At 39.8% G+C, this 26,521-nt stretch overlaps 1 protein-coding gene across 2 annotated transcripts in view; it reads right to left on the bottom strand.

Annotated features, from left to right (window-relative positions):
• Positions 1 to 26,521, bottom strand: part of ASL (argininosuccinate lyase) — a 60,477-nt gene that overhangs the window by 21,915 nt on the left and 12,041 nt on the right. For both annotated transcript variants that reach the window (XM_089668459.1, XM_089668460.1), the window contains 6 exons: positions 24,297 to 24,491; positions 21,192 to 21,275; positions 18,794 to 18,850; positions 16,159 to 16,256; positions 7,752 to 7,829; positions 4,791 to 4,868 (listed from right to left, as the gene is read on the bottom strand). In XM_089668459.1, the coding sequence (XP_089524585.1) occupies positions 4,791 to 4,868; positions 7,752 to 7,829; positions 16,159 to 16,256; positions 18,794 to 18,850; positions 21,192 to 21,275; positions 24,297 to 24,491 (590 nt within the window). The remainder of the gene's footprint in view (positions 1 to 4,790; positions 4,869 to 7,751; positions 7,830 to 16,158; positions 16,257 to 18,793; positions 18,851 to 21,191; positions 21,276 to 24,296; positions 24,492 to 26,521) is intronic.

The raw sequence follows: 26,521 nt of genomic DNA, 5'->3' as shown, positions 1-26,521 counted from the left end.
TACATCTCCATAGGTTTTAATATATCCTTCATTAGGACAAAAGTGGGACTTTCATGGTATCAATAATATATAATTTCTTATAAATGTAATTCATCATCTCTTTCTCTGCTGAAGCATGTTTTGTTTTTAAATTTTTTGCACACGTTTTTTGACCTCAAGATTATATTTTTTGTTTTTGAAAGCAATGGTATTGTAGAGTAAATTAATGTTATTTGCAAGTTTGTATGTTGCATGGCATTTTTATTTGTGCAGCTGTTTAAATATATATATTTTATTGAAAATATATAGGTTTTGATAAAGTGTTACAAAACCCAGGACTCTGGGTTCACTATATCTGGTCTCCCACAGTACACAAAACATGGAAATGCAATTATTAGTAAATACAAACTGCTAAATACCTTTTCTCATCAGTCAGTCCTCATCTCATCAGTGTCCAGCTGAGCATTGGTTAAAGCTTGTAGGAAGAGTTTTCATTCTCCTCTCATTGCCCTATGAGATTGTATATACCCCTGACTCTGTCTGGACAGTGCTGACTGGCCATGTGCTGATTACATGTACCCTCCAAAGAAAAGGAAAAAACTCTGGCAGTATACACCAAACTGAGCATGTGCAGAGTGTCCCCGAAGCTGTGTTCTATCAGGAGATGAAATGGGGAATGTGAAATAAGGGGAGGATCAGAGAAGACAGGATCAAACATCCTTTTTACACAATGCAGAGGATTAACCTCCTAGGTCCCACAGTGAGTATAACAAGCATGCTTTACTGAATATACAGACTGATTTTACTGTTGTGGGTTTAGTAACACTTTAAATGAATTTTAGAGTCCACAAACACAATATAATTACCATTTTTTAAGACATTCAAAAGATGAGGCTGTGTGGAAAATAGATACCAAACATATCAAGCTTCAAAATTGCCTGCATCTGCGAAACAGCAAACAAACAAAAAAAAAATACAATAGACAAAATTGTCTGTTGCAAACGCTTTAAAAGCCTTTATAGTTCATCAGCTGACCAACCCCGGTAAAAAGAGATCAGATTTACACCCGCAAAGGCTACAAGCCCATAAGAGATGATGTATATACAGTACTAATAAAATTTACTTTTATAAAAATTTAAATTGATAGATTTTTTTTTCTTTATTAAAAACACCATGAATGTCCCTCAACTATTCTAATGAAGGATACAGTATGTTGTTTATATCTTTTGGAAGTTCAGCTTTAAAAAAAAAACCTGTAAAAAGTGGTGCCACGTCCTATTTCTGCATTGCCTCCCTAGTTCACCATTGCAGCTACCTGAATATTACATGCAAATACAAACTCTCTAAAGGTTGTCGATATCCATACTGCTGTGACAACACATCAGGATTCGGAATGGAGAAGAAGCATGAACTTACCTGGAAGCTAACGTTTTTAAATGGAGATACAGTGGCTCAAGAAGGAGGCAATGCAAATTTAAGATGTGAGTTAGAAGGAACTCATTGCAATAGGAGCACTGGTTTTCAGAATTGGAAACAGTCACAAGGTCTATGCATTTTGGTCCCTCAAACAAATTACAAAATTAAAGATTAATAAAAATAATATACCATGCAATGTCACTGCACATATGCAATATTACAAATTCTAACTGTTCTCCTACACTCAGCCTACACGCTCCATTATTATAAATGATTGAACTAGCATGCATGCTGGGCAGATGTGACCTATAGATGTGGAAGTAACCAGATGTCCCATACAACAGGTGAATTACAACTTTCTGCAACAATATTTTATCTTTGAATAAACATACTTCCTTTCCATTCAAATGGGATTGTGTACTCTGTACACTTTACTAAATACATAATTTTGTATACATGTATAAGCAATGCTTACTTTGTCATAACTCTGTAATGTCCTTGTCTATAAGAGAGCTTAGATCTGCCTTGTTGGAAATCATGGCTTTGTGTTCAAGGGCCTATTGTAAAGTAGATCTTTCTCATTGCTAAGTACATCTAATTTAAAATAAATCGTAATACTTTTTTGATATGCAGTAACCTGACCCTCCGGCTACAGCTGGCTCTTTAATAATAATGTGCTGCTTGCTTTATTACAGCAAAATATACACTCACCGGACTCTCTATTAGGTACACCTGTTCAATTGCTTGGTAACACAAATTGCTAGTCAGCCAATCACATGGCAGCAACTCAAAGCATTTAGGCATCTAGATGTGGTGAAGACGATTTGTTGAAGTTTAAATCGAGCATCAGAATGGGGAAGAAAGGGGATTAAAATGATTTTGAACATAGTAGGGTTGTTGGTGCCAGATGGGCTGGTGTGAGTATTTAAAAAACTGCAGATCTACTTGGATTTTCAAGCACAACCATCTCTAGGGTTTACAGAGAATGGTCCGAAAAAGAGAAAATATCCAGTGAGTGGTAGTTGTGTGGACAAAAATGCCTGGTTGATGTCAGAGGTTAGAGGAGAATGGGAAGACTGGTTTGAGATTACCCCTGTTTTTAACGCATACTGTTAGACAGGTAATTTAGTTGTTGGCTAGCAAGTTGAGCTGGAAACTCTTTTCTTTTCTTTTTTTTACATGCGTTGCCTGTCCATGTGTTCCTTGATGTATAGGCCAGTTATAGACTGGGGCAGTGGCCATTTTTTGTACTGTTGAATTGTTGGTGAGTGGGTGCACTGGACACCCTGGCTGCCATTGTGCTACATGTTGGGTGTCCAGTGTGCTCCTGTGCCTTTAAGGAGGGGTGGGCTCCCTCAGGTTCACCTGCCCTTGGTCTACCCATTAAATACATGTGCCTCTACTATGGGGGCTCTCAAAATTTGTAGAGTTAGGACCACAGAATATTGAAGTACCGTGACGTGGCTCTGTGGCTTATGTATGTATTTGCAAATGTGTGCTAACTAAACCCTCTGTTTTTAACGAATACTGTTAGAAAGGTTCATTTAATTGTTGGCTAGCTGGCTGGCAAGTTGAGCTGGGAACTTTCTTTTCTTTTTTTTTTGACATGCGTTGCCCGTCCATGTGTTCCTTGCTGTATAAGCTAGTTATAGACTGGGGCAGTGGCCATTTTTTGTACTTTTGTATTGAGATTATAGAAAGACAACTTTCTCAAATAACCACTCATTACAACCAAGGTATGCAGAATACAATCTCTGAACGCACAACATGGTAAACCTTGAAGCAGATGGGATACAGCAGCAGAAGACTCATCTACTGCCACTCCTGTCAGCTAAGAACAGGAAACGGCAGCTACAATTCACACAGACTCACTAAAATTGAACAATAGAAGATTGGAAAAATGTTGTCTGGTCTGAGGAGTCTCTATTTCAAATGCAACATTCAGATGATAGGGTCAAAATTTGGCGGAAACATGAAAGCATGCATCCATCCTGCCTTGTATCAACGGTTCAGTGGTGGTGTAATGGTGTGAGGAATATTTTCTTGGCACACTTTGGGCCTCTTGATACCAACTGAGCATCGTTTAAATGCCATGGTCTTCCTGAGTATTGTTGCTGACTATGTCCATCCCTTATGACTACAGTGTACCCATCTTCTGATGACCACTTCACATGTCACAAAGCTCAAATTATCTCAAACTGATTTCTTGAACATGACAATCAGTTCACTGCACTCCAATGGCCTCCACAGTCACCAGATCTCAATCCAATAGAGCACCTTTGGGATGTGGTGGAATGGGCGATTCGCACCATGGATGTGCAGCCTAAAAATCTTCAGCAACTGTGTGATGCTATCATGTCAATATGGACCAAAATCTCTGGGAAATGTTTCCAACACATTGTTAAATCCATGCCATGAGGAATTAAGGCAGTTCTGAAGGAAAAAGGGGGTCCAACCTGGTACTAGCAAAGTGTACCTAATAAAGTGGACACTGAGTGTATGTATATGTTTCAGTGACTTTCCTCACTCTCATATAGAACTACAGCTGACACGGCTGTCTTTTACTTTCGGTTGTACAAGTTGAACTGGAAGAAGTAGTATTAATATGGATAGAGACCTAAATCTAAATGGCCCTGAGCTGCAGATCCATCTCCTGCAGATCAGTACATTATTATGTAAAACTCATCAGCAACAGTTAAGGAGTCTGTAGATATCAGAAGACAGTTGGGCAAGCAAGCATGATATGACAACCCTCAGGTACTCCAGTCCAATGAAGGCTTCTCAAAACAGAAATGTGAATGGAGTGGATGGAAAGGAAAGGGAGTAGAAAATTAGTAACACATGCAGAGATTGCCAATTGATTTTTTGTAAGGGTGGAACGTTAATGAACAGGGAAGTTTTCTAATCTGCTTAAATGACTGTTCACCCGAGAGCAGTTGGTTGGAAGTCATACACAAGGACAAAAATGATAAGGCAATGGTCTTCTGATCTACCAGTTTAAAGTTTCTGTCATTTCATATTAATTAGTGGTTATACAATAATTAAAAAGGCTTAGCAACTTAGAAATTCTGGCTGCTCATCTGAAGCAAGCAATGAGCCATTATTAATAAGCAGAGTCGAGGATGTGATTTGAGCAGAAGCAGCTCACTTGACTTTCAGCCTAAATTTGTGTCACTGCAAATCACATGCTGAATGATTTTCCAGAAAATACTTGCTTTCCACTTTTCATCCCAGAAGAAGCATTGGATTTCTTAGCGGCTTTCATCTCAAATGTATGCAAATAAATGATGAACCCTCCTAACACCATTTGACAGAAGATAAAGGTGACTGAACAAACCATTTAATATTTCTCATCTATAAAATTAGTCTGTGCCAAAGCTATAAAGAAACCTTACCTGCCAAGTGGCAAAACATTTATCCTCTTTCTTAGTTCTCCCAGTCTTTCTGCATCCCTACACAATGCAACTGCATGGCTGTACATAAAAGCACAAAATAATCAATATCCAAAACCACACAAACACACACACATATATATATATGTAAATACATAACTAAAAAACTGGAAATTTTGTGAACCAATAATAAAGTGAAAAAGACACAAAACATATACAAAAAACTGCCAGTGTGTGGTGGTCTGTTCACAACTTCTCATAATCTAATTACTTTTAAAAGAATGCTGTAAGCAGTCAGCGGTGGGGGGGGGGAATGCATCGGGTACCAACAACTGTAGGGTGTTGTGGCAGTTGCAGCCAGTGTCATTTACTCTACTTGGTGGACCACCGATTCATAGAAACAGGTGACAGCTTCTGAGCGCCTGCATATTGGGTGCTCTAGTTCTGTATATAGTTTTGGCAACACAGAGCTGCACCTGGCTCCCAAGATGTCAGAAACCTAATAAACCTGCCCAATGCCTGACATTAAAGCTATCTACTATGCGTTGAAAAGTCAGAAGATGGGTCGAGAGAAGTCAGGACACACTATGATTGAGCAGCAATAATAATCCCCCATGCTAGTGGTCCAGCTAGGGATTCAACACCTGCTAACTTAAGCTGGAGCTTGGCTTGCATTTCAGCCAATTTCAGAACTGGCCATAATTCAAACTTGGGTAGTCCTGTCAGCATTACCTGGCTTGACGAAAATTTGGTTTTTCAAATCGACTATTGTCAAAAGAGCAAGGTAGAAAATTGTCAGCCGAACAGTGACTGCTTCCAGTCACTGTTCAGGCATTTAACAGCTGTGGATCCTGCTGGCTGCTGAATACAATAGCCGGCAGGGAGATTCTTTCATCTATGCTGTTTAGTGTGGATCAATTAATCTATAAGAATTTCTATGCTCAGACCTCGTGTATGACGAAGTGCAAAAACATACATACGTGCAATGTTAATCTTGTTAAGAAAATACAAAACAAAAAAACAAAACTGTTTTAGTCACTTAGCCGAAAACAGGAAAATAAGACCTGAACACATTTCTGGCATATCAGCACTGCATAGAGATACACAGCTTTTTTTCCACTGGCCTTATTCAAACATTTACATTATTCTGGGTGGTTTCACTTAAAGAAAAACATAAATAACAGACATTATATAGCTTTCCTTCGTCCTCGTATAATTCATAAATCTGGCACATTTATTACATTTCATCTTTAAAGAATAAAAATGTATGTTTCATAAATGTCTATACAGTGCCTTGAAAAAGTATTCATACCCCTTGAAATTTTCCACATTTTGTCATGTTACAACCAAAAACGTAAATGTATTTTATTGGGATTTTATGTGATAGACCAACACAAAGTGGCACATAATTGTGAAGTGAAAAGAAAATGAGAAATGGTTTTCAAAATATTTTACAAATAAGTATCTGAAAAGTGTGGTGTGCATTAGTATTCCACCTTTTTTATGATACCCCTAACTAAGACTTTGTACCACCTTTTGCTGCAATTACAGCTGCCAGTCTTTTTGGGGATGTCTCTACCAGCTTTGCACATCTAGAGAGTGACATTTTTGCCCGTTCTTCTTTGCAAAACAGCTCAAGCTCTGTCAGATTGGATGGAGAGCGTCTGAACAGCAATTTTCAAATTTCAAAGATTCTCCATTGGATTTAGGTCTGGACTTTGACTGGGCCATTCTAACACATGAATATGCTTTGATCTAAACCAGGGGTCTCCACACTGTCTAAACAAAGGGCCGGTTTACTGCCCTTCAGACTTTAGGAGGGCCGGAATGGCCAGTGGAAGTAGAAAATGTTCCAGCGTAAGTAGGAGTAAAAAAACAAAAAAATAATATATATATATATATATATATATATATATATATATATATATATATATATATATATATAAATAACATAGTGCTTGTAGTCAGTGGAAGGAGGAATAGTGTCTAGTCATTGGTATTAGTGGGAGGAATAGTGTCCCATCATTGGTGTCAGTGGGATGAATAGTGCCCCATCAATGGTGACACTGGGAGGAGTAGTGCTCCTTGATTGGTGTCAGGGGGAGCAAGAGTGCCCCATCATTGGTATCAGAGGAAGGAAATAGTGCCCCATCATTGGTATCAGAGGAAGGAAATAGTGCCCCTTCATTGGTATTAGTTGGAGGAACAGTATCTAATTGTTTATATCAGTAGGAGAAATTGTGTCCCATCACTGATGTCAGTAGAAGGAAACATGCCCCAAAGGTGGTGTCAGTGGAAAAAATGGTGCTTTCTTGTTGGTATCTGTGGGACGCATAGTTCCCTGAGGGCCAGATAGAGGCAAGCAATAATGCTGTTTGTTCACTAATGTTCTCTAACAAACATCTGAGGGCTTCACAGAACAGCTGTATTTATACTGAGATTAAATTACACACAGGTGGACTCAATTTACTAATTAGGTGACTTCTGAAGGCCTTTGGTTCCATAAAATTTTAGTTAGGGGTATCAGAGTAAAGGAGGCTGAATACAAATGCACGCCACACTTTTCAGAGATTTGTGTACAAAAAAAAAAAAAAATTTAAATCATTCATCATTTTCCTTCCACTTCACAATTATGTGCCACTTTGTGTTAGTCTAGCACATAAAATCCCAATAAAATACATTTACATTTTTGGTTGTAACATGACAAAACGTGAAAAATTTCAAGAGGTATGAATACTTTTTCAAGGCACTGTATATTGAATAAATGATGTCTCAATTAAAAAGTTATGCAATTAGACCAACCCAATTTACTTGAGTGAATATTTGCAGCATCAGTTAGAAACAATACAGACAAGCTATCTGAATTACTTCTGAACAGTTGCTCAGCTTGAAATTTAAAATCTGAAATATTTTTTTTTCTGAACAAAGGTAAGAAAGTATTTTTAAAACTATAGGCTAGAATACCTCAGAATCCAGTGACTCCAACGTATAGGCTGAGCCCTCTGCATGTGGGTATAGCCTGGAAAAAGTATATCAACTTCTCTGAAATTAGAAAAAATGTTTTTAAAAATTATATAATTATTTTAATAGGTTTAATTTATTTATATTCGTATGAACAGAACCCCCTGAAAACGTCAGGCTCTAAGAAATATACAGTCATACAAGCATGTGGTTGTAAACCCTTGCTTATGCCTCAGGTGATACAGAGATGAAACAAATCCTCCTCCTAAGTTGTATCTGTTTATCTTCAGTCCTCTCTTCTGTACATCGAGTTCAAGAATATTTCTAACTAGTTTGTCTCTTAAATTGGGGGCCTTTTTATATACGATTCTACGTTGTTCTGGTAAAATATCCACAAACAATGGAAAATATTAAAACAGGATAAGTATTTGAACAATATTTTACCAGAACAACCTAGATTCATATATAAAAAGGCCTCCAATTTAAGAGACGAACTAGTTGGAAATATTATTTACCCCCCAATAATTAAAATAGAACCAGTTTCTTCACAGGTGTAGGATTCTATGCATGTGGAAGGTGCTACAGCTCTAGCAGGGTTAACAATAATCCAAAAAGGAGATTTGCATTTACAAACCCAGTCACGGGTAAGGAGTATAAAATCCAGCAATTTATATTTTAGGGAGTTTTAAAAATAACAGGTGACATTACATTTATGTTGCTTGCATACAACTTATAAAATAGAAGGTAGAACGGGGTTGGACACAAACATCTACCTCCCCTATACAATTACAATTTTCTATGTTCCCCTCCCTCCTAGATTGTAAGCTCCAAGGAGCAGGGCCCTCGAACCCCTCGTGTATCACACAGTATTGTCATTGCACTGTCTCATGTATTGTCTCCCATTGCAATGTACAGCACTGAGCGAACTATTGGCGCTATATAAATACTGTATAATAATAATAATAATAATGTTCATTGTATTGGTATTTTTATTTCATTGTTGATATATTTTAACTCTATATGCAACATGTTGGTGTATTGTATTTAGTGTTAGTATATTAAGTACATGTACATTGTACATAATATACATTGTTTTATTAGAATGGAGCACAGCTTGTGCAGTAGTAGATACCATGCTGATAGCACAGGGGGAGGTACAATATAGGTAATTTATGCCCAGTTCAAATAAAAAGGTCTCATCTACGCCAGCAATATAGGTTGCATCTCACTGGCGGGCACAATTTACATAGGTTAACAATTTGTGTTTAAGTTTTTTTTATATAAGATTTTTATTGGCATCTATAAACAAGGTAACAGAGTAAGGGCATATGGCTACTCACATTTTAGGCTACAACAATATGGTGCACAGGCAGACCATATATATATATATATATATATATATATATATATATATATATATATATATATATATATATACACACACACATACATATATATACATATACACATATATATATATATATATGTGCCGTCCAATCATTACCCCTGATGAAGCTACGTGACCCAGTAATAATGCGTAGGGGAGGGGCTTTGACATCACGACGCTCGTAGGATAGGAGAGAGCAGTACAGCTGGCTGCAGATTAGTGGTTGGAGGATCCATACCAGTAGCAGTCCCTTTTTGGAGTTACTTTGTGAGACATGATATTATACATCATTCATGTGAGTGAAATACTGTATGTTGTTTTATCAATAAAATGTTTTGGTCATCTCTTTTTGCCATTTATCTGATGGAGGAGGACAGCTACGAGAGTGGAGGAGACTCATGCTTATTGGACATCTCGGACATCTTATATCAGTCCATAGAATGGACACACGCTATATATGACCTGGTGCATATGACTTAGCAGTTCGGTCATATGCACCAGGTGAGAGCATGTCAAGTGGAGGTGTACACACATTGGTTTGCAGTGTATAATCGCACGAGGTGTTCTAAGAAGTTATTTGCTATTCAAGCATCTGTGAAGATATACAATACATACCAATATAGAATACCAACGCATGGACACTTTTTAAGAGACGTTTATGCTGATTGTTTTGGTTTAAATCAGAAGTGAAGTGTAGCACTTGATTGATATTTATATTATACAGGAAAAAAAAAAAAAAGGCTGGGGGAGTTTAAATGACGGGGCTGAATCACTTATCCAGGAATTATTATTGTAGGTAAAATGTTGCAATAGGTATTGTAAAACATTGCAATGTATAAGTTCTGCATTTGCATAACTGAGACAGACAGAACTTATATTTGTACAGTGATGTGTGATCAGACTCTGGGATTGTTTTTCTTTATTTATATTATTATATTTCCTGTTATACTTTTTTTTGTCTTATTTGATTCCCATTTTTTCCTCGATAATATCTTCAATTTATCATAATTGCTGCACACAAACAACTTGTTGAGGTCTAAACTTTAAAGAAAAGGAAAAAGTAAGCCAATCTGTGCCCTTCAAAGGATAAGTTCACCTTTTAGACAAAAATAAGAATCTTTGCTTGGCCATATGGGATGTATGAGCAAGCAGATATACTGACAGGAAGAATCAATAAACTACCACAGCACTCCTCCCACGTTCCCCCGCGAAAGAAGGGACCTGGTGAGCAGCGGCAGACAGAGCCATGCAGGTCCGCCATCAGAGGGGTGCCACTGGTACACCTGTAGGGGGCCCGGAGACAGCAGCAGGATCGGTGTGGTGGGGGAGAGCAGTTGCAGAAGGATACAATGTGTATCTCTCCCTCCCGCAGCTGAAAGGAGGGAGAGGGGGAGAAACCTCAAACCGGCTGTCAGCTTCTGCTGCTGGAGGGAGAGACAGACCTGGCCAGATGGAGGGGGTGCCCTGGTGTTCCGAGCGGCCGCTCTCCGCTGAGCTCCTTCCCCCGCCCGAACTCAGAGCCAGGACCAGGGGGAACGCCTGGAGCAGGGAGAGGAGAAGTGGTTGAGAGGAAAGAGCCCGGAGGAGGTGAGCTGTGATGTGTTCCCTGGGCTCTCCCTCCACCACATGATACACTGATAGATCGTATGGGATTGCGCGCACACATAACAGTATGATTACCACCCCCTGCCCACATTTCCTGCTGGCCAGAGATCAGGAGCCCTTGGAGGAGGTGTGTGTGTGGTCCCATACGATCTGAGAGGAGGGAAGAGGGGGGAGGAGAGAGGGGAGAGAGGGGAGAGAGAGGAGAGAGAGGAGGGAGAGGGGGGAGAGGGGGGAGAGGGGGGAGAGAGGGGAGAGGAGTGGAGAGTGGGGAGGGGAGAGAGGGGGGAGAGGAGGGGAGAGGAGAGAGGGAAGAGGGGAGAGGGAGAGAGAGAGGGGGTGGAGGGAGGGAGAGGGAGAGAGGGGGGGGGGAATCATATATACACCCACCCACACTCATTGAACTCTCTCATTGGGGGGAGGTGGGTGCGCACAATTTTTGTGTTGCCTAGGGCAGCACAGAACCTAAATACACCACTGCATGTGGGTGGCCATGCAGAACTTCTCCCTGTGCTATCTGTCAGGGGGGGGGCGGTGGCTATGGGAACATGTTACATGTTCCCCTCTAAAAACACGTGGAACATGTAACATGTTCCCAAAGGTGAACTTATCCTTTAACAAAAGTTTCATCTAATAAATTTGAATATGGTTTGCAGTCCTTAAGTGTAATTCCAGACCTTGCCTTTTTCTTTTTTTTGTTGGATAGAACCGCTGTCAGAATTTTCTTGATGTAACACATAGGTTAGGGTGGTGTTAGATCAAATAGTCATTTAAATCCTTTATGGTGTGGTGGACAGAAGCTAGGCCTTTATGTTTTGGAATAGCAAGTAGACTGAGGCGTTTGGGTGAGAGCTCACTTCCTTTTCTAGTGTCTGTGATCATTGTAACAAGAAATGAGGGAAATCTCTCTAGAGGTAAAAGACTGCAAAAAGGTTCTTGAACTGTGAGAGAAGAGTACCAAAAGGATGAATCGGTAGAATGCACACTTATAAAATACTTTTTTTTTTTTTTATTAGTGGTTAGTGAAATCGTGTCAGGGTTTTTAAAATTTCATTTCATTAGACCTTCAGTATAAACCATGTAAATGAGCTTGAATGGCAGGGACATTGCTCCTTTAAAGGATTACTACTTCTCTGCTCTTTCAGGAAGCACATATTTACTCTGAAGCCTTGAAGAAGGGGGATTTCAAAACCCCTGAAATGGGTTGGTTACCAACCACTAATAAAAATGAGTATGTTGTATCTAATCGGCTTACTAATCCATCCTTTTGGCACTCCACTCTCTTTTATACTTCAAGAATTTTATTGCTGTATGTGTCACCACTTGGGATCTCACAACAGTGATCACTGACACCAGCACAAGAAGAAAGCGGAATCTTGTTCTTGTGTACTTGTTGAGGAGATTCCCATCAATTCCTGCCTCAGACCATTTTGAATTATGGGAAGGACATCTTCTATCTGCCCCTAGATCCATGCTAACTTTCTGTGGTGTGATAATTTTCACAACACAATAGAAAAGTAAGGCTGCCCTTACACCTATGAGGACAGTAGGGTGGGAAAACAACATCCATATGTCATTTAAGTGGAACTGCACTGCATCTACCACAAACCAAAAATGCTATACAATTCATTTTTAATATTCAAAACAAACTCCTCCAGGCATTAATCCATGTCTCCATGCTTTATTTTGCTGAGAAATCATTTTGAAAAACACCTCCTGGCATTTCTGGTAGTGGCCATCTTGATTAAGGGCCGATGATTAATGTAACAGTTACTTCCTGGAATCTATCTGTCCTTAGCTCAGGCATTGCTTAAGTTGTGAACCCTCCCTCCTGAAGACTCCTGGGATGTATGACATCATTTGCCTAGGCATGGAAACCAGGAAGTAAATGAATGAATGCAAAAAAAGGTTAAAACAAGTAAATATGATATGCTTGCCTATCTATTCACTAATGCTAGCAGCATAAGGATTAAAAATAGTCCATGTTGATTGAGAGAGTGAAGTTTTGCTTTAAGCATCATGGCTGAGTTGCGGGTAGATAAACTGGAAAGATTTACTTTGTAATATATGAATGGGCGAAGGAGAAGACCAGTGCTAACAGTGACGAAGGCTGGCCATACATTATACAATTATCTTCCAATTTTCTGCCCAATTTCCTTTAGATTTACCTTCAACTGTGTAGTGCAAGGGCCTGCCTAATTGGATACAACTGAAAGTGTTGTTTAGGTTTGTCCTCCTATTATATGGTTTTTGGTAAATCTAAACCAAAAATCTCCAGATAATTGTATAATGTATGGCCAGCCTAGGCCGGGTTTTTCCAGCCTATGCAATCAATTGTTTCCCTTGACTTTAATCAGCCACAGATCTTTCCAGGTTTGGTTCATTTCAGGTGTTGTAAATGGGAGCATGATTTAAATGTTTATAAATATGCAAATACAAAGAATATTAATAATAAAGACAAACAACTAAAGTTGTGCATTAAGTGTGCAACGGATAATAAAAAATATGTTTTTTGTGCACAAATTTACCTACACTTTAACAAAAAAGGTTTTAGAAAAGTGCTATTTTAATGCAAGACAAACTGAATGTAGCCAAACAGTTCATGTTGCCCAATTACAATGGTGATAACGTAAGGACATTGGTCTGTAAAAGTACAAGGTTACATTTCTTACAAAAACAGGAGTGGACCATGAGCATTCATTATGTTGTAAGCAGCAGGGTCATAACCTGCTTGTTTGTAGGCAGTGGTCCTGCATTTCCCAATCACTGTAATGCTGGCCGCCATTTATTTTTCTTTTCTAAAGAAAATGTTGCATCAATATTTTTGGCTTTTTCAATAAATGTACTCTATATACATTATTCCAGTGCTGGTGCAATAAGATAAGCTCCACACACTGCTGAGTGTTTGTCAGTGTAAAATTTGTTTTTACATTTGTAGCAAGTTACAAAACTGCTCCCAAATGACTGACCACGTTTCCTTGATTCTGCATCTCAGCATATGCAATGCCTATATAAATAATTCACCCCTTGGGCCTATTCATGTAGTCAAATTATTTCATGTGACGAAAAGGATAGGTTCACCTTTAAAAAAAAATAATAAATGCACATTTATTTAGAGGTAAAAAATTAGCATTTATTATTTTTTTCTTGGGAGCCTGTAAAGAATTGAGCTCACAACTGGCAAATCACAGGTGCAATGTCAGGCTCTTGCAAACTCTCAGTACATTGTCTGCCCATACCTCCCAGACAGACAGACGGTTACTGAAATCCAGGAAGCCCAATGGACCACGAGAGTGTTCACCAGTGCCCATGCAGTTCATAGAGAACTACAAGCTGTGAGCCACAATGGCTGACTACACTTGTAGACATTCATTTAGAGAACTCTGTGAACTCTCTGAATGGCGTGGTTGTGTGAGCAGAGCCCCCCATGGCTACGCTGTCCTCAAATTGTGACAGCGGATGTGGGGAGAAGGTTCTCTGCCTGCTGTCACAAGGAGTGAGTGGATCAGGGGGAGAGGAAGTGGATGCTCTACATGTTACACTCTATATACAGTTGTAACATGTAACATGTCAAGAATGGTGAACCTATCCTTGAAGTATAAACACATGTGCTTCTAGGAGGTCAAACTTCTGGAGAGTCAATATCATGGCATAATCTACACCATTAGGGCAAAAGAACATGTCAAGCAATTCCTTAAAGGATAAGTTCACCTTTGGAACATATTACATGTTCCACCTGTTTTTAGGGTGGAACATGTAACACGTTCCCATAGCCGCAGCCGCCACCCCCTCTTACAGTCTTCTCCCCGTACTGTCAAATTTGAAAACAGCGCGCCCCTGCTCTACCCACAAAGTCGCATCACTCATTCACGGACATGAACAAACTGCAATTTTCGACAGCCCTAGCAGTTGTCGGCTTGTAATTTTCAATGAACTACCGTAGTGCTGTGGAGCGCCATGGTAGTTCATTGAAGCTTTCTGTTAGAATATGTGCTTGCTCGTACATTCCGTATGGCCAAGCAGGTATTCTGACAGGTCTGCAGGAGACCTAAAGGGCATCAGCAATCTACTGATCACTCGTGCAATGCTTTCCAGACTCCTGTAGACAAGAATAATAAATGCAATTTTTTTTTTTTAACCTGCAAAAAAATGTGCATTTATTATTTTTGTCTAAAAGGTGAACTTATCCTTTAAAAAGGCGTTTTAAAAGGTTGATTCAAAATGCTCAAGTCTGACTGTAATCCAGCATAGGGACCATCATCAACTGACTCCTATCTTGCCAAGGCCCCCTTCCTTTCCTCAAAATTACCTCCTAACCCAGCAATGGGCAAACTACGGCCCGGCGGACCTTTTAATCCGGCCCGCGGAGCTAGGCTCCCGCTAGGCTCCTCTCACAGTCCGCCCTGAAGACCGGTGTAGCCTGAAAATCTGTCCCCCTCGACGTATCTGCGCATGTGCCGGAGATCGCCGATCGGCTGCTAATGCCTGAAACTGGCACATGCGCAGATACGTCGAGGGGGACAGATCCTCATAGGAGACAGATTTTCGTGCTACACCGGAGCGGCGCGGGAACACGGCGAGAGGAACGCGCGGAGCAAAGGTAAGTGAATTGACACAGGGGGGACTTGGAGGACTTAATATGGGGGATGAATTAATATGGGGGATGAATTACTATAGGGGGGATGAATTACTATATGGGGGGATGAATTACTATATGGGGGGATGAATTACTATATGGGGGGATGAATTACTATATGGGGAATGAATTACTATATGGGGAATGAATTACTATATGGGGAATGAATTACTATATGGGGGATGAATTACTATAGGGGGGATGAATTACTATGGGGAATGAATTACTATAGGGGGGATGAATTACTATATGGGGGATGAATTACTATATGGGGGATGAATTACTATATGGGGGATGAATTACTATATGGGGGATGAATTACTATGCTTACTATGGGGGAATATTACTATACTTACTATGGATGACACATACACATCATTCATCTACTCTTGGTCCGGCCCCCGGGTCCAATATATGAACCCATTGCGGCCCTCAAGTCAAAAAGTTTGCCCACCCCTGTCCTAACCTGAATACACTTTTACCTTTTTCATGAAGCTCTCCTTACCCTCATAACATCACACCCCGCCCTTTAACTTTTCTCCCTGCCTATTCTTTCCTACTCTTTTCTCCTTTTATCCCTCTACACTCCTGTAATACTCAGTTCTCTTGTGGGTAATTTTGTAAACCCCTGTGCACACACCAACCTTAAGAATTCCAAACACATACACCACCCATGATTCACTAGTTAGCGATACCACATACTAACTGCTTTCTTTTCATGCCTGAACTGCATAGCACATAAAGAAATTTACTATAGCAGAATAGACTACACAGCCTTCACTTACATTGCTGCTCTGTCTACCATGGTCCTGATCAGACGTGTCAAATGCAAGTAAAGAGCAGAGCAGGAATCTCGCAACCACAACCTCATGTCTGTTACAACCTGTGAGGAAAAAAAAAAAAAAAAAAAAGAAGAACACAGATGTAATACTTAAAGTGTACAAATATACCATTGGAAGTGTTTTGTTGTATCTGTTTAAAAAATACCTACATGTTAATTCTGCTGTGCTAATAACTTCCTATACCTTCTGCAACTGCTGCCACAATAAGCATTGCTCCTGGTTCACTCTATTGACTACAGAATACTTCCCCTATGTTATGGAGAAGAGACCAGGTGAAGGTGTTCTGTAGTTCTGTCAGAGGGTGACAAAGCTGTTCTTCCATGGATGCAGTGAAGTGAGTAAGCGCTCTCAGCTTAGGACAGAAATGTGTTAGGCCCCATTTACACTTGCCAATACGGCTGTGCGTGATATTATACCTGGCGGTTAGTTACAGGAGGCAGCCGCATTGAAAGCAATGCTGAAAGTTCCTACAGCTAAAATGTGGCAGCTCGTATGTAATCACTCATTGAGCGATTTCCTGAAAATGATAAACCCTGGATGCAGACAGCCTGCATCCAAGGCCCATCACTTGCAGGTAATTTCTCCATGAGCATTAACATGCAAACGGCCGTGATTAGCTGCAGGAGCTGTTGCTTCCCATTGCTTTCAATGGAGCTGTCTTCTGAAGCTAATCTCCAGGAGCCTCCACTTATGACTGCACATAGGCCCCATTCACAAATATATTACCATACTATTTACAGTATCTCACAGAAGTGAGTACACCCCTCACATTTTTGTAAATATTTTATTCTATCTTTTCATGTGACAACACTGAAGAAATGACACTTTGCTACAATGTAAAGTAGTGAGTGTACAGTTTGTAGAACAGTGTAAATTTGCTGTCCCCTCAAAATAACTCAACACAGCCATTAATGTCTAAATCGCTGGCAACAAAATTGAATGCACCCTTAAGTGAAAATGTCCAAATTGGGCCCAATTAGCCATTTTCCCATGAATATCAACATGTACTGTGACATACTGAAGCAGAGCATGATCCCCTCCCTTCGGATACTGGGCCGCAGGGCAGTATTCAAACATGATAACGACCCCAAACACACCTCCAAGATGACCATTGCCTTGCTAAAGAAGCTGAGGGTAAAGGTGATGGACTGGCTAAGCATGTCTCCAGACCTAAACCCTACTGAGCATCTGTGAAGCATCCTCAAATGGAAGGTGGAGGAGTGTAAGGTCTCTAACATCCACCAGCTCTGTGATGTCGTCATGGAGGAGTGGAAGAGGACTCCAGTGGCAACCTGTGAAGCTCTGGTGAACTCCATGCCCAAGAGGGTTAAGGCAGTTCTGGAAAATAATGGTGGGCGCACAAAATATTGCCACTTTGGGCCCAATTTGGACCTTTTCGTTTAGGGCTGTACTCACTTTTGTTGCCAGTGGTTTAGACATTAATGGCTGTGTGTTGAGTTATTTTGAGGGGACAGCAAATTTACACAGTTAAACAAGCTGTACACTCAATACTTTACATTGTAGCAAAGTGTAATTTCTTCAGTGTCACATGAAAAGATAGAATAAAATATTTACAAAAATGTGAGGGGTGTACTCACTTCTGTGAAATACTGTATGTGCTCCTAGCTTCCCCCCCCCCCCCCCCCCATTCGCTTAACATACCTATTCTTTTGCTTTGAATTAAATGATTTAGCAACTACTCACAATGTTGTACCTTTTATCTAGATATGTGTCTTTTAGGAATGAACAGGACTCATTGCTTAAATCATTATAATCTTTCAGTTATTCCTGCCATCATGAAGGGTTTAAGTAATTTAAGGTTGAATATATTTTTTGAGAAAAAAAAAAAAGAAGAAGAGAAGCACAAAACCTTTATGGACAAATAGAAGGCTCACATAGCCCTAAACAATATAATATACAGATGAATTTATCAGCGTGGTAACAATTGAAGCCATGAGACCAAAAGAGAAAACAGAAAATCCCACCAACTGTCATAAGTGAACACATATTGCCATAGTGCAAGATATTGAATACAAGTGCTGGGGTCATGTTGGAGTCTCATAATGTCCTTAAATATGCAGACCAAGGGGATATAGTAAGCTACGAGGAGATATACAAAAAAGAAAGAGGCAACAGGAAAAAGCGAGAGTGAAAGAGGAGGAAAAAAAAAAGAAATAGGAGGGTCCATACCGAAGCACAATATCGCAACAAAGGTTTAAGCAATTTAAATAGTGGCCTTCAAAAACCTTTGTTACAGTGGTGCAGATTTTCATCAATCTGTGTATATTCCATGTGTGTATTTGTGGGTAGGTTACAGGTGACTGCCAAAAGATATTCCTATCATGAACACTTCAAAAATACAGCAACAGAATAACTGACTTATGTCTGAATTAGCACTAGTGTGTGCATGGGTCTGCCTGACTGCTGGAGAAAATAACATTTTGATTCCACTGGGGCATAATATGCTGTGAACAGAGTGAAAGAAATAATAGGCTACTATGTCTGCAAAAAATAATAGGCTATGAAATAAAAAGGTTATACCACAATAACAAAAAGTGCATCAAAGAATGGCAGATACCTGATCATTTCGGCTGCGTCCAGTATGGAGCTTTCCGGCAGGTTCTCCTATTAGCTCCTAGACATAGGCAAGACAGGAGTGTTCATCACAGATATATGTAAACTTCCTATTTATTCAAATGTTGAATAGATTTCTAATTTGAAGTACAGAATCATTCATTGTGCATCCTTCCATAATGTATTGGACCCCACCTCTTGCCCTATAACTTAGCTACCATCAGGATTTAAGCTATATTGCATAATTATATGGTGGATACAAGGTCTCTGCAACAGCACTAATGTAGTAAAAAATGTCTCTGTGGTCTCTGTCAATGGTTCCTGGCTGGAGGTGGTAAAGAAAGGATTATTCCATGTCCATTCCAATTATACACAGAATGTGTAAAACGCAAAAGGATCTATTTATTAAAAGGAGACGGAAAAAATGTTATCATAACCTTGAATTACGATTGCATCGAATAGAAAAGGAGGTTCAATGGGGTTGATTTACTAAATAGAATAGACTGCACTTTTCAAGTGCAGTTGCTCCACAGCTTAGTAAATGAGATGAGGCTCTGCTGACTTTCATTATTCAGTCAGGTGCAAGAAAAAAAAAGATTTTTTTAAATTTCCTTTGCATGTGATTCGGTGTTCTTTGTAAAGTGAAGCTGCACCTCATTTACTAAGCTCTGGAACAACTGCACTTGCAAAGTGCACTGTCTATTTACCTTTCGTAAATCAACCCCATTGTGTAGCATTCTGTATTAAATAGATCTTCTACACACATGAGCTGGTTAGTTCACAAGGATTATGCAGTCACAGTGTATGACCAACTGAAGAATAAAGGGCAGTAATTCAAGGCAACCAATGTGTTGCTGTGGATTACTATATTTTGTTAAATATATAGGTCACTGGTTTGCAGAGTACAATGGCGTGCTTTAACCAGGGACGGACTGACAACTCATGGGGCCTCCGGGGCAATAGAGGATCATGGGGCTCCTGTGTCCTTGCCCAAACTCAAAAAAAGCTTATGAAAAAAAGGTACCAGGGGCATCTCATTTAAAAATATATATTTTTTAAATATATTCTTCAGATTTTTTTTAACATATAAAAAAGTTATTTTAACATATATATGTAAATGCATTCCAAAAATGTAGATTTGTATTTTTAAATACACAGTATATTTGAAATGTATTTTTAGAAATGTTTTGTAATAAAAACGCATTTCAACATGCAGTGTGTGTGTGTGTATATTTATTTTTTTCTTGAAATATATTGAATATGGCTAAAATTGTAGCATTTCAAATATATGTCAATATATTTGGGAAGAATATTTTTAAAATATTTCAAATATATTTTTCTTCCATATGGCAATGAATGGATAATTGCAATAGTTTGTTATTTATATCTGCCTGCAGTTTAACTATAATGACACATATTTGTAACAATACTGGAGGCGACAAACCCTGTCCCTGGTCCCACCTCGTACTGTGGGTTGGACAGAATAAATATTCTGTAATAAGATTAAAAGACTATCCTTGTGACTCATGATAAATGCCTCATGTCATTAATATGGCTTAGTAAAATATATTCTAACTGTACAGGATAGGTATGTGAGTGTGGTGTCTGATGGTCTGTTATTAAGCAAAAAAAATAATTCGCTAAACACTAAAAGGGAGAATACCAGCCTTAAATATATTAATGGAAAACGTTAAAGCTGTTGTAGAAGTTACATTTTTTAATTAAAATGACAAACAGGTTATACTTACCTGTTCTGTGCAATGACATTTCACAGAGCGGCCCTGAACCTCCTCTTCTGAGGTCCCTTGTCAGCTCTGTCTATTCCTCCTCTGCTATGTGGGTAGGCATTTGGGCTTACTCCCAGACCGGGCGGTGTGTGTCCATAGACACAAACAGGGCAGCTCAGTCATGCCTCCTGTTTCCTCCTCACAGGATTTTATTGACAGCAGCAGAAGCCAATGGCTCCAGCTGCTGCCTCTGTGTCCTGCAAGGAGAGGAACACAGATAAGTGCTGCTGCAAGATAGGAATGGCACTCAAGAGAGGGCTCAGGTAAGTATTTAGAAAGGTGAAGGGGAAATGGTCAGAAGTGCAGTGGAATCGGCTACAGGTATGTTAAATAAAAATAGTTCACAGTCAAACATTTTATGTAAAACAGAACTTTTTGATTTTTAGTCCTTAATGCCTCATCAATAAAAGAAAGCTATTTAACCAGGTATGGACATTGGCATACCAGGTAAAACGTCATCAAAATCCCCTGGATGAAAGTTGACCAACATTCCCACATCCAGCTGTCATTTTGACTGTCTGGTGCCTTGCTGTGTTGCAGAAGTGCTGACAGTAGCTCAGGTAATAATGAAATCTATTGACACTGGCAAAAATTAACGACTAAATGAATGGTTACCTTGAGGCGGCGTTCATTGGCAGTATGAATATCCTCGTCAGCTTTTGTCAACACAAATGTGCCTGTAGACCATTCCTCATGGATCTGTAAGGAATGAATAAACAAGGTTTCATACAATGTATTTCACAAATGCAGAAACGGTCAATACTTCTAAACCCCATTCTGGTTGTAGTATGGTACTGTATTATACTGCAAGTGAACAGTATAGAGGTATACCTATAGTCATGCTGATATAAATTGAAAGGAACCTGTCAGGATCCAAAATATGAAAACCTGTAAATGCCAACTTGTTTGAGAGTTTCAGAATTAAGTAGGCAACCAGTGAAGTCATGAGTCCTGAGCTGAAAACTTGTCATAAATAAGTGTAGCGCTACCCTATTGATGGCCGCCATTTTTGAGTTTTTTGGGTTCCCTTAAGCTTTGCACAGCCAGGCAACATGCATTTTCCCACACTTTCATCCACAGTCCGTAAACAGTCCATGAGCTTGGTTTTTGTTGTTTTATTATGAGTTAACAATTTGGATAGGGTAAATGGGTTAAGGGATGCAAACCTTGATTGAAAAGCAGAATGAGGCATTTCCTGGTCTAGCACACTTAGAAAAAAAAACAACAAACACTTGACTGTGTTCCAGGCAGGAACCACAGTCCTTAACACAGCATTCCTCTTCTAGGAGCTTGATGTCCCCTGAGTGGAGTTTTAGCAACGTTACAATGTGTAGGAGCTTTGGTCCCCTTAGTGCACAGAATACCAACCCATCTGGCTATCTGATCTCAGGACATGGAATTGTGTAAGCTATGAACTGTACCTTGAAGACTCGCCAGAACTTGCATCCAGCAGACCTCTCCTTTCTAGGCCCTGGGAGTGTAGAGGTACTTGTCCTGCAGCTATGGATATAACTGCTTTCAAGCCTTCTAACTGGGCTAGTTCCTTTCCAAACTTTGCAGGCTGACCTCCCCTGGTGGACTGCAGGGCAGTAGAGCTATCTCTTTCAGCTTCCCTTCAGCTTCCAGCCTCCAGCCTGGAAGTAGAACCCCCCCTCCTCCAGGGCTCCCTCCCAGGCTATGCAGCAACACCTCTCAGCAATCCATCTTCCACCTGACCCTACTAGCATGGCTCACTCATATTTATGGGGTAGTCTACCACACTACCGGGTGCCGGAGCCTGGGATTGGTCATGAATACGCAGATTGAGGTCTCCACTCTTCCACCAACTGGCTTCTGGAAGCTTCCATGAACCTCCAAAAACCAGGTGGAGTGACAGAGTCCCAGCCTGCTGTTTCAAATGCAGAAAAATTCAAGAGCTAAGCCCTCATCTCAATCTCTAGTATAATCTAGCATGTCAGGATTTCTCGAATTTACTAATCTCGCTTGTGGAAGATTGTCAGGAGCAGCAAGAAACTGCTGGTCATATATGGGGTTTTCAAAGGATTCATATAGAATAAAAATACGATGGCATTGGCATAATGGACATCAAAGCAGAAAAATGCATTTGCTGGTCAACGGTCAACACAGATTGGTGTGGAGGTTCTATGCACATTGATTGGAGTGCAGTATCAGGATCTGTACAGAAAAGGACAAACTGGAGGAAGGTTGAGTATTTGAGAGGAAAATAGAGGTTTTGTAATGTGCTGCCAGGTACTGCCTTTTGTTCAGCAGAAGCCTTCTGGTGGGAATGGTTTTGATTCTAGGACAATTCCCAGGCTGAAATTCTAGGAATTTTCTCCAAAAAGAAAAGAAGATAGTTCTGGAGCCTCCTTCACCCCCCTGACATATTCTATTATTAGTCTTCTCATACTCCCCTTTCAGTTCCTCTATGCTTACAGTTACTCAATTGTTGCGGACACACTTGCCACCACCAGACACAGAACTTTTTGTGCCATCTAGTGTCCTTTTCCTACCCTCACATTCCCCAGATACAGTTTTTAGGACAATCTGGAAGCATCAATTCTGCTAGTAAAATGTATATTGAGACTGAGGAGTGGAGAGTGACAAAGGGAACTGATAGGAAGATCGCTTGCATAGGTACAACAGAACCGAGAAGAACCCTGGACCAAATCAGGATAATCTGAGAAGACCAATCAGAGTTGTCTTCTTGCTGCTAGGACTGTAAAAGATATACAATCCAGCCAGTCCATAATATCAGATGCACACAGTCAACAATCTAAAATGAATGGGAAAAATAGGCCAGATTAATGTTTTGTAAAAATAGTGGGGACAGTACCCATGTGTTGCTTCCCATACTCTGTGTGCCCCTGCTAACCTTTCTGGCCAGTGGAATTTTGTGTTTTGCATCACCCTTCTTTTACTGTAATGTCTTGAAATTCATCACTTATAGGTAATGCCTCACAGATGTCATGAACAGGAGTCTTTGTCTGGTAACAGGAGGACAACAAGGTGATTGCAGAAGTGTACCTTGGGGAAGAGGCAGTAAAGGGTGCTGATGGAGCATGAGAGGTCAGACAGCTAGTTATGCTAAAAGTGTAGATTAGCCACAATAAGCTATATCCAATGTTATATCACTACAATGTCTGCTATAGATAGTAATGTATATTGCAAGCAAATATGTTTTGTTATACAGAACCTCTGGAATTCTGCATTGATTGACTGATCTACCCAGGATACATTTTATGAGGAGGTCAACCAAGGGAACCACTGGTTATATTTATTTGCCAGTACCCACTATTATTCTCCAGAATTGTTACATTGTATATCTTCTTACAAAAACATATGTATTTCCTATGCTCTTCAGCTCCAACTAGTGGCCATAATGTGGCATTAATGTGGCCCATAAAACAACATTCCTTTAGAACAGAAAAATTGCCTCATAACATTCCTTTTTGCGCAGTAGAAAATGTTCTCACTGGACAATTGTCTATGCTTTTTTTTTTAATAAATGGACCCCTATGTATTTTTCTTAGTGAAGGTTGCTTTCAGTTGTACTTTGCAAGAAAAAAAAAATTCAGCTGAGTTGGACAGCCAGATCTTTCCTTTGGCATCCAAACTAAACATCTGTATAGTATAGGGGAAAATCAAATAGAAATGGACAAATTACTTTTCATTCTCTTTGTAAGAACCAGGTGATCATCTCTAAATAAAGCATATTACCTGATCCAAGCCTGTTACAATTTTCTCCATTTCAGTTGAGCTTACAAGTCCTGCCTTTTCCAAGGCTTTTACATAAGCTTGACTTCCCCTGATGTCAGCTGACCACATCCTCTGGTCATAAGACACTGAAGAATTGAACATTTCCATAATGGGGTCTATGCTGCCAACAAATCTTCCACCCCATAGTTTATCTCCCTGAAAGAAGAGTAAATTGCACTTACGATTACTACATGAATTACTGAAATATAAACAGTCCTGGGAAAAGAATACAGTCCATCGAACAATATGACACTATATGGTACTTTAGCATTGACAAAATAAGAGCTCAGTAGGACAAGCAATTAAGAAGACTGCATGCTGCATCTAGTTTTTACAGTAAACGCATAGTAGAAATGAAAGAATAAAATACTTTAAAGTGGTATTTCACCCAAAACCAAAATTGTAATATATCACAGCTTATTAATCATTAGATGTGATGGCTGCATTAGATTCCCTTTTCTAAGCTTTTGCCCTCTGTTTTCACCTGGTGATCTGGCCAGTAACACCCTTCTGTATTATAATGCTCACACTCTGGATGAAGGAGCAACTTTTGGAAAGCAGCACTGTCAATCTGGAATGAGGGGAGTGCTAGATGTACTAGCAGATTTAGATACACTCAGGGGTGGACTGACAACTCATGGGGCCCCTGGCAATAGGGGATCATTGCACCCCTGTATCCTTGCCCACACTCAAAGCACACCCAAAAAAGCCTATAAAGAAAAAAAAAACAAAACAAAGTGTACCAGGGGCATGTCATGGGGCCCCCTACTGACCCCGGGCAGTGCCCGAGTGCCTGAATGGTCAGTCTGCCCCTGGATACACTAATTGCAGCCATACTCCAGCACACTTTTTTTTATCAGTAACAACAAACTTTTTTTTTTTTCTTTTGAAATAAAGGGTTTCCATAAATGAATAAAAGCCAATCATTGTAAGCACCCCTGTCACAGCTAAATGGTGAAATTGTGTGTCTCAACTCTCTGCTACAACTGACAACAGACTTACTGGCTACATCTGCTACAACAGGTTTACTGACTAGATCACCAGGTGAAAACAAAGGAATGAAAGCCTAAAACAGAAAAACTAATGCAGCCATCACATCCAAGATTGGTAAGCTGCAATATAATAAAATGTTTGCTTTTTGGTTGAATACTGCTTTGAGTGTATCAACACCCACAACTAGGTTTTTAATTGCTATCTGTGTTCCTGTTGGAGATGACCTCTTATTTCCTGTCATAATATTGTCACCAAGACAGGAAACGAAAGAAAATTTCTCCAATGGGAGCCACAATAAAATGATGAGAAAAAAATTACTAACAGCTAACAAATGACTACAAATGCACACAAAATGCACCAAATAATATTGAAGGAACCAAATATAATTGGCTGCAAGCGGATTCATGCTCTTTAAAAAGTTCAAAATTGAAATGTTAAATTCAGAACCGTTTATTGCAGTTACCAATCCTGTCTGACATGAAATACACTATTCTACATTAAGAGATAAGTGGTCTGGAACATTGACAGAACATCATGTGCTCTTGCATAATTCCACTGATAGCTCTCTCATTACGTTTAATAGAAAACAGCCTACGCTGAATGACATTAGGACAACAAAGACATCAGAGATCAAGTGACCAGTACCTATTTCATAAGATTAGTCACAGGACATACTGGGTTCTGGCACAAACAACCGGAGCACAAAGCAGCTTCGAGTACAACAAGCAATTTCACCTATCAGACTAATCAATGCGCACATTTTCCAACTTCTACAGAGAGCAGACTTTATAACTTTAGCACAGTTGCTCTGTTTGCTAGACTACATAAATTGGGTGGAGTCACTCCATGGCTTCCTATAGTTTTATAGACTTCATAGAATTTCCTAGCTGTCATCATACCCATTTGGAGTTTTGCATGTTCTTGCTTGCTTAGGAGGGAGAGGGAAACAGGGACCTTGTAAGAGCCATGGCAAGTGTGAGATCTGGGAAATGCACATAAGAAATCTCATCAATACAGTGGCTAAATGGTTAGCACTTCTGCCTGGCAGTAACAGGGTCGTTGGTTCAAATCCCAACCATGGCACCACCTGCTTGGAGTTTGCATATCCTCCCTCTGCCTGTGTGGGTTTCCTCCGAGTACTCCGGTTTCCTCTCACACGCCAAAGACATGCTAGTAGGTTAATTGGATCCTGT

This window comes from Staurois parvus, unplaced genomic scaffold (genome assembly GCF_062004578.1).
Source record: "Staurois parvus isolate SC_StPar_1 unplaced genomic scaffold, SC_StPar_1.0 ptg000058l, whole genome shotgun sequence".
Taxonomy (NCBI): Eukaryota; Metazoa; Chordata; class Amphibia; order Anura; family Ranidae; genus Staurois; species Staurois parvus.
Note: the sequence above shows the minus strand (reverse complement) of the source record. Positions and strands in the feature narration are given on the sequence as shown.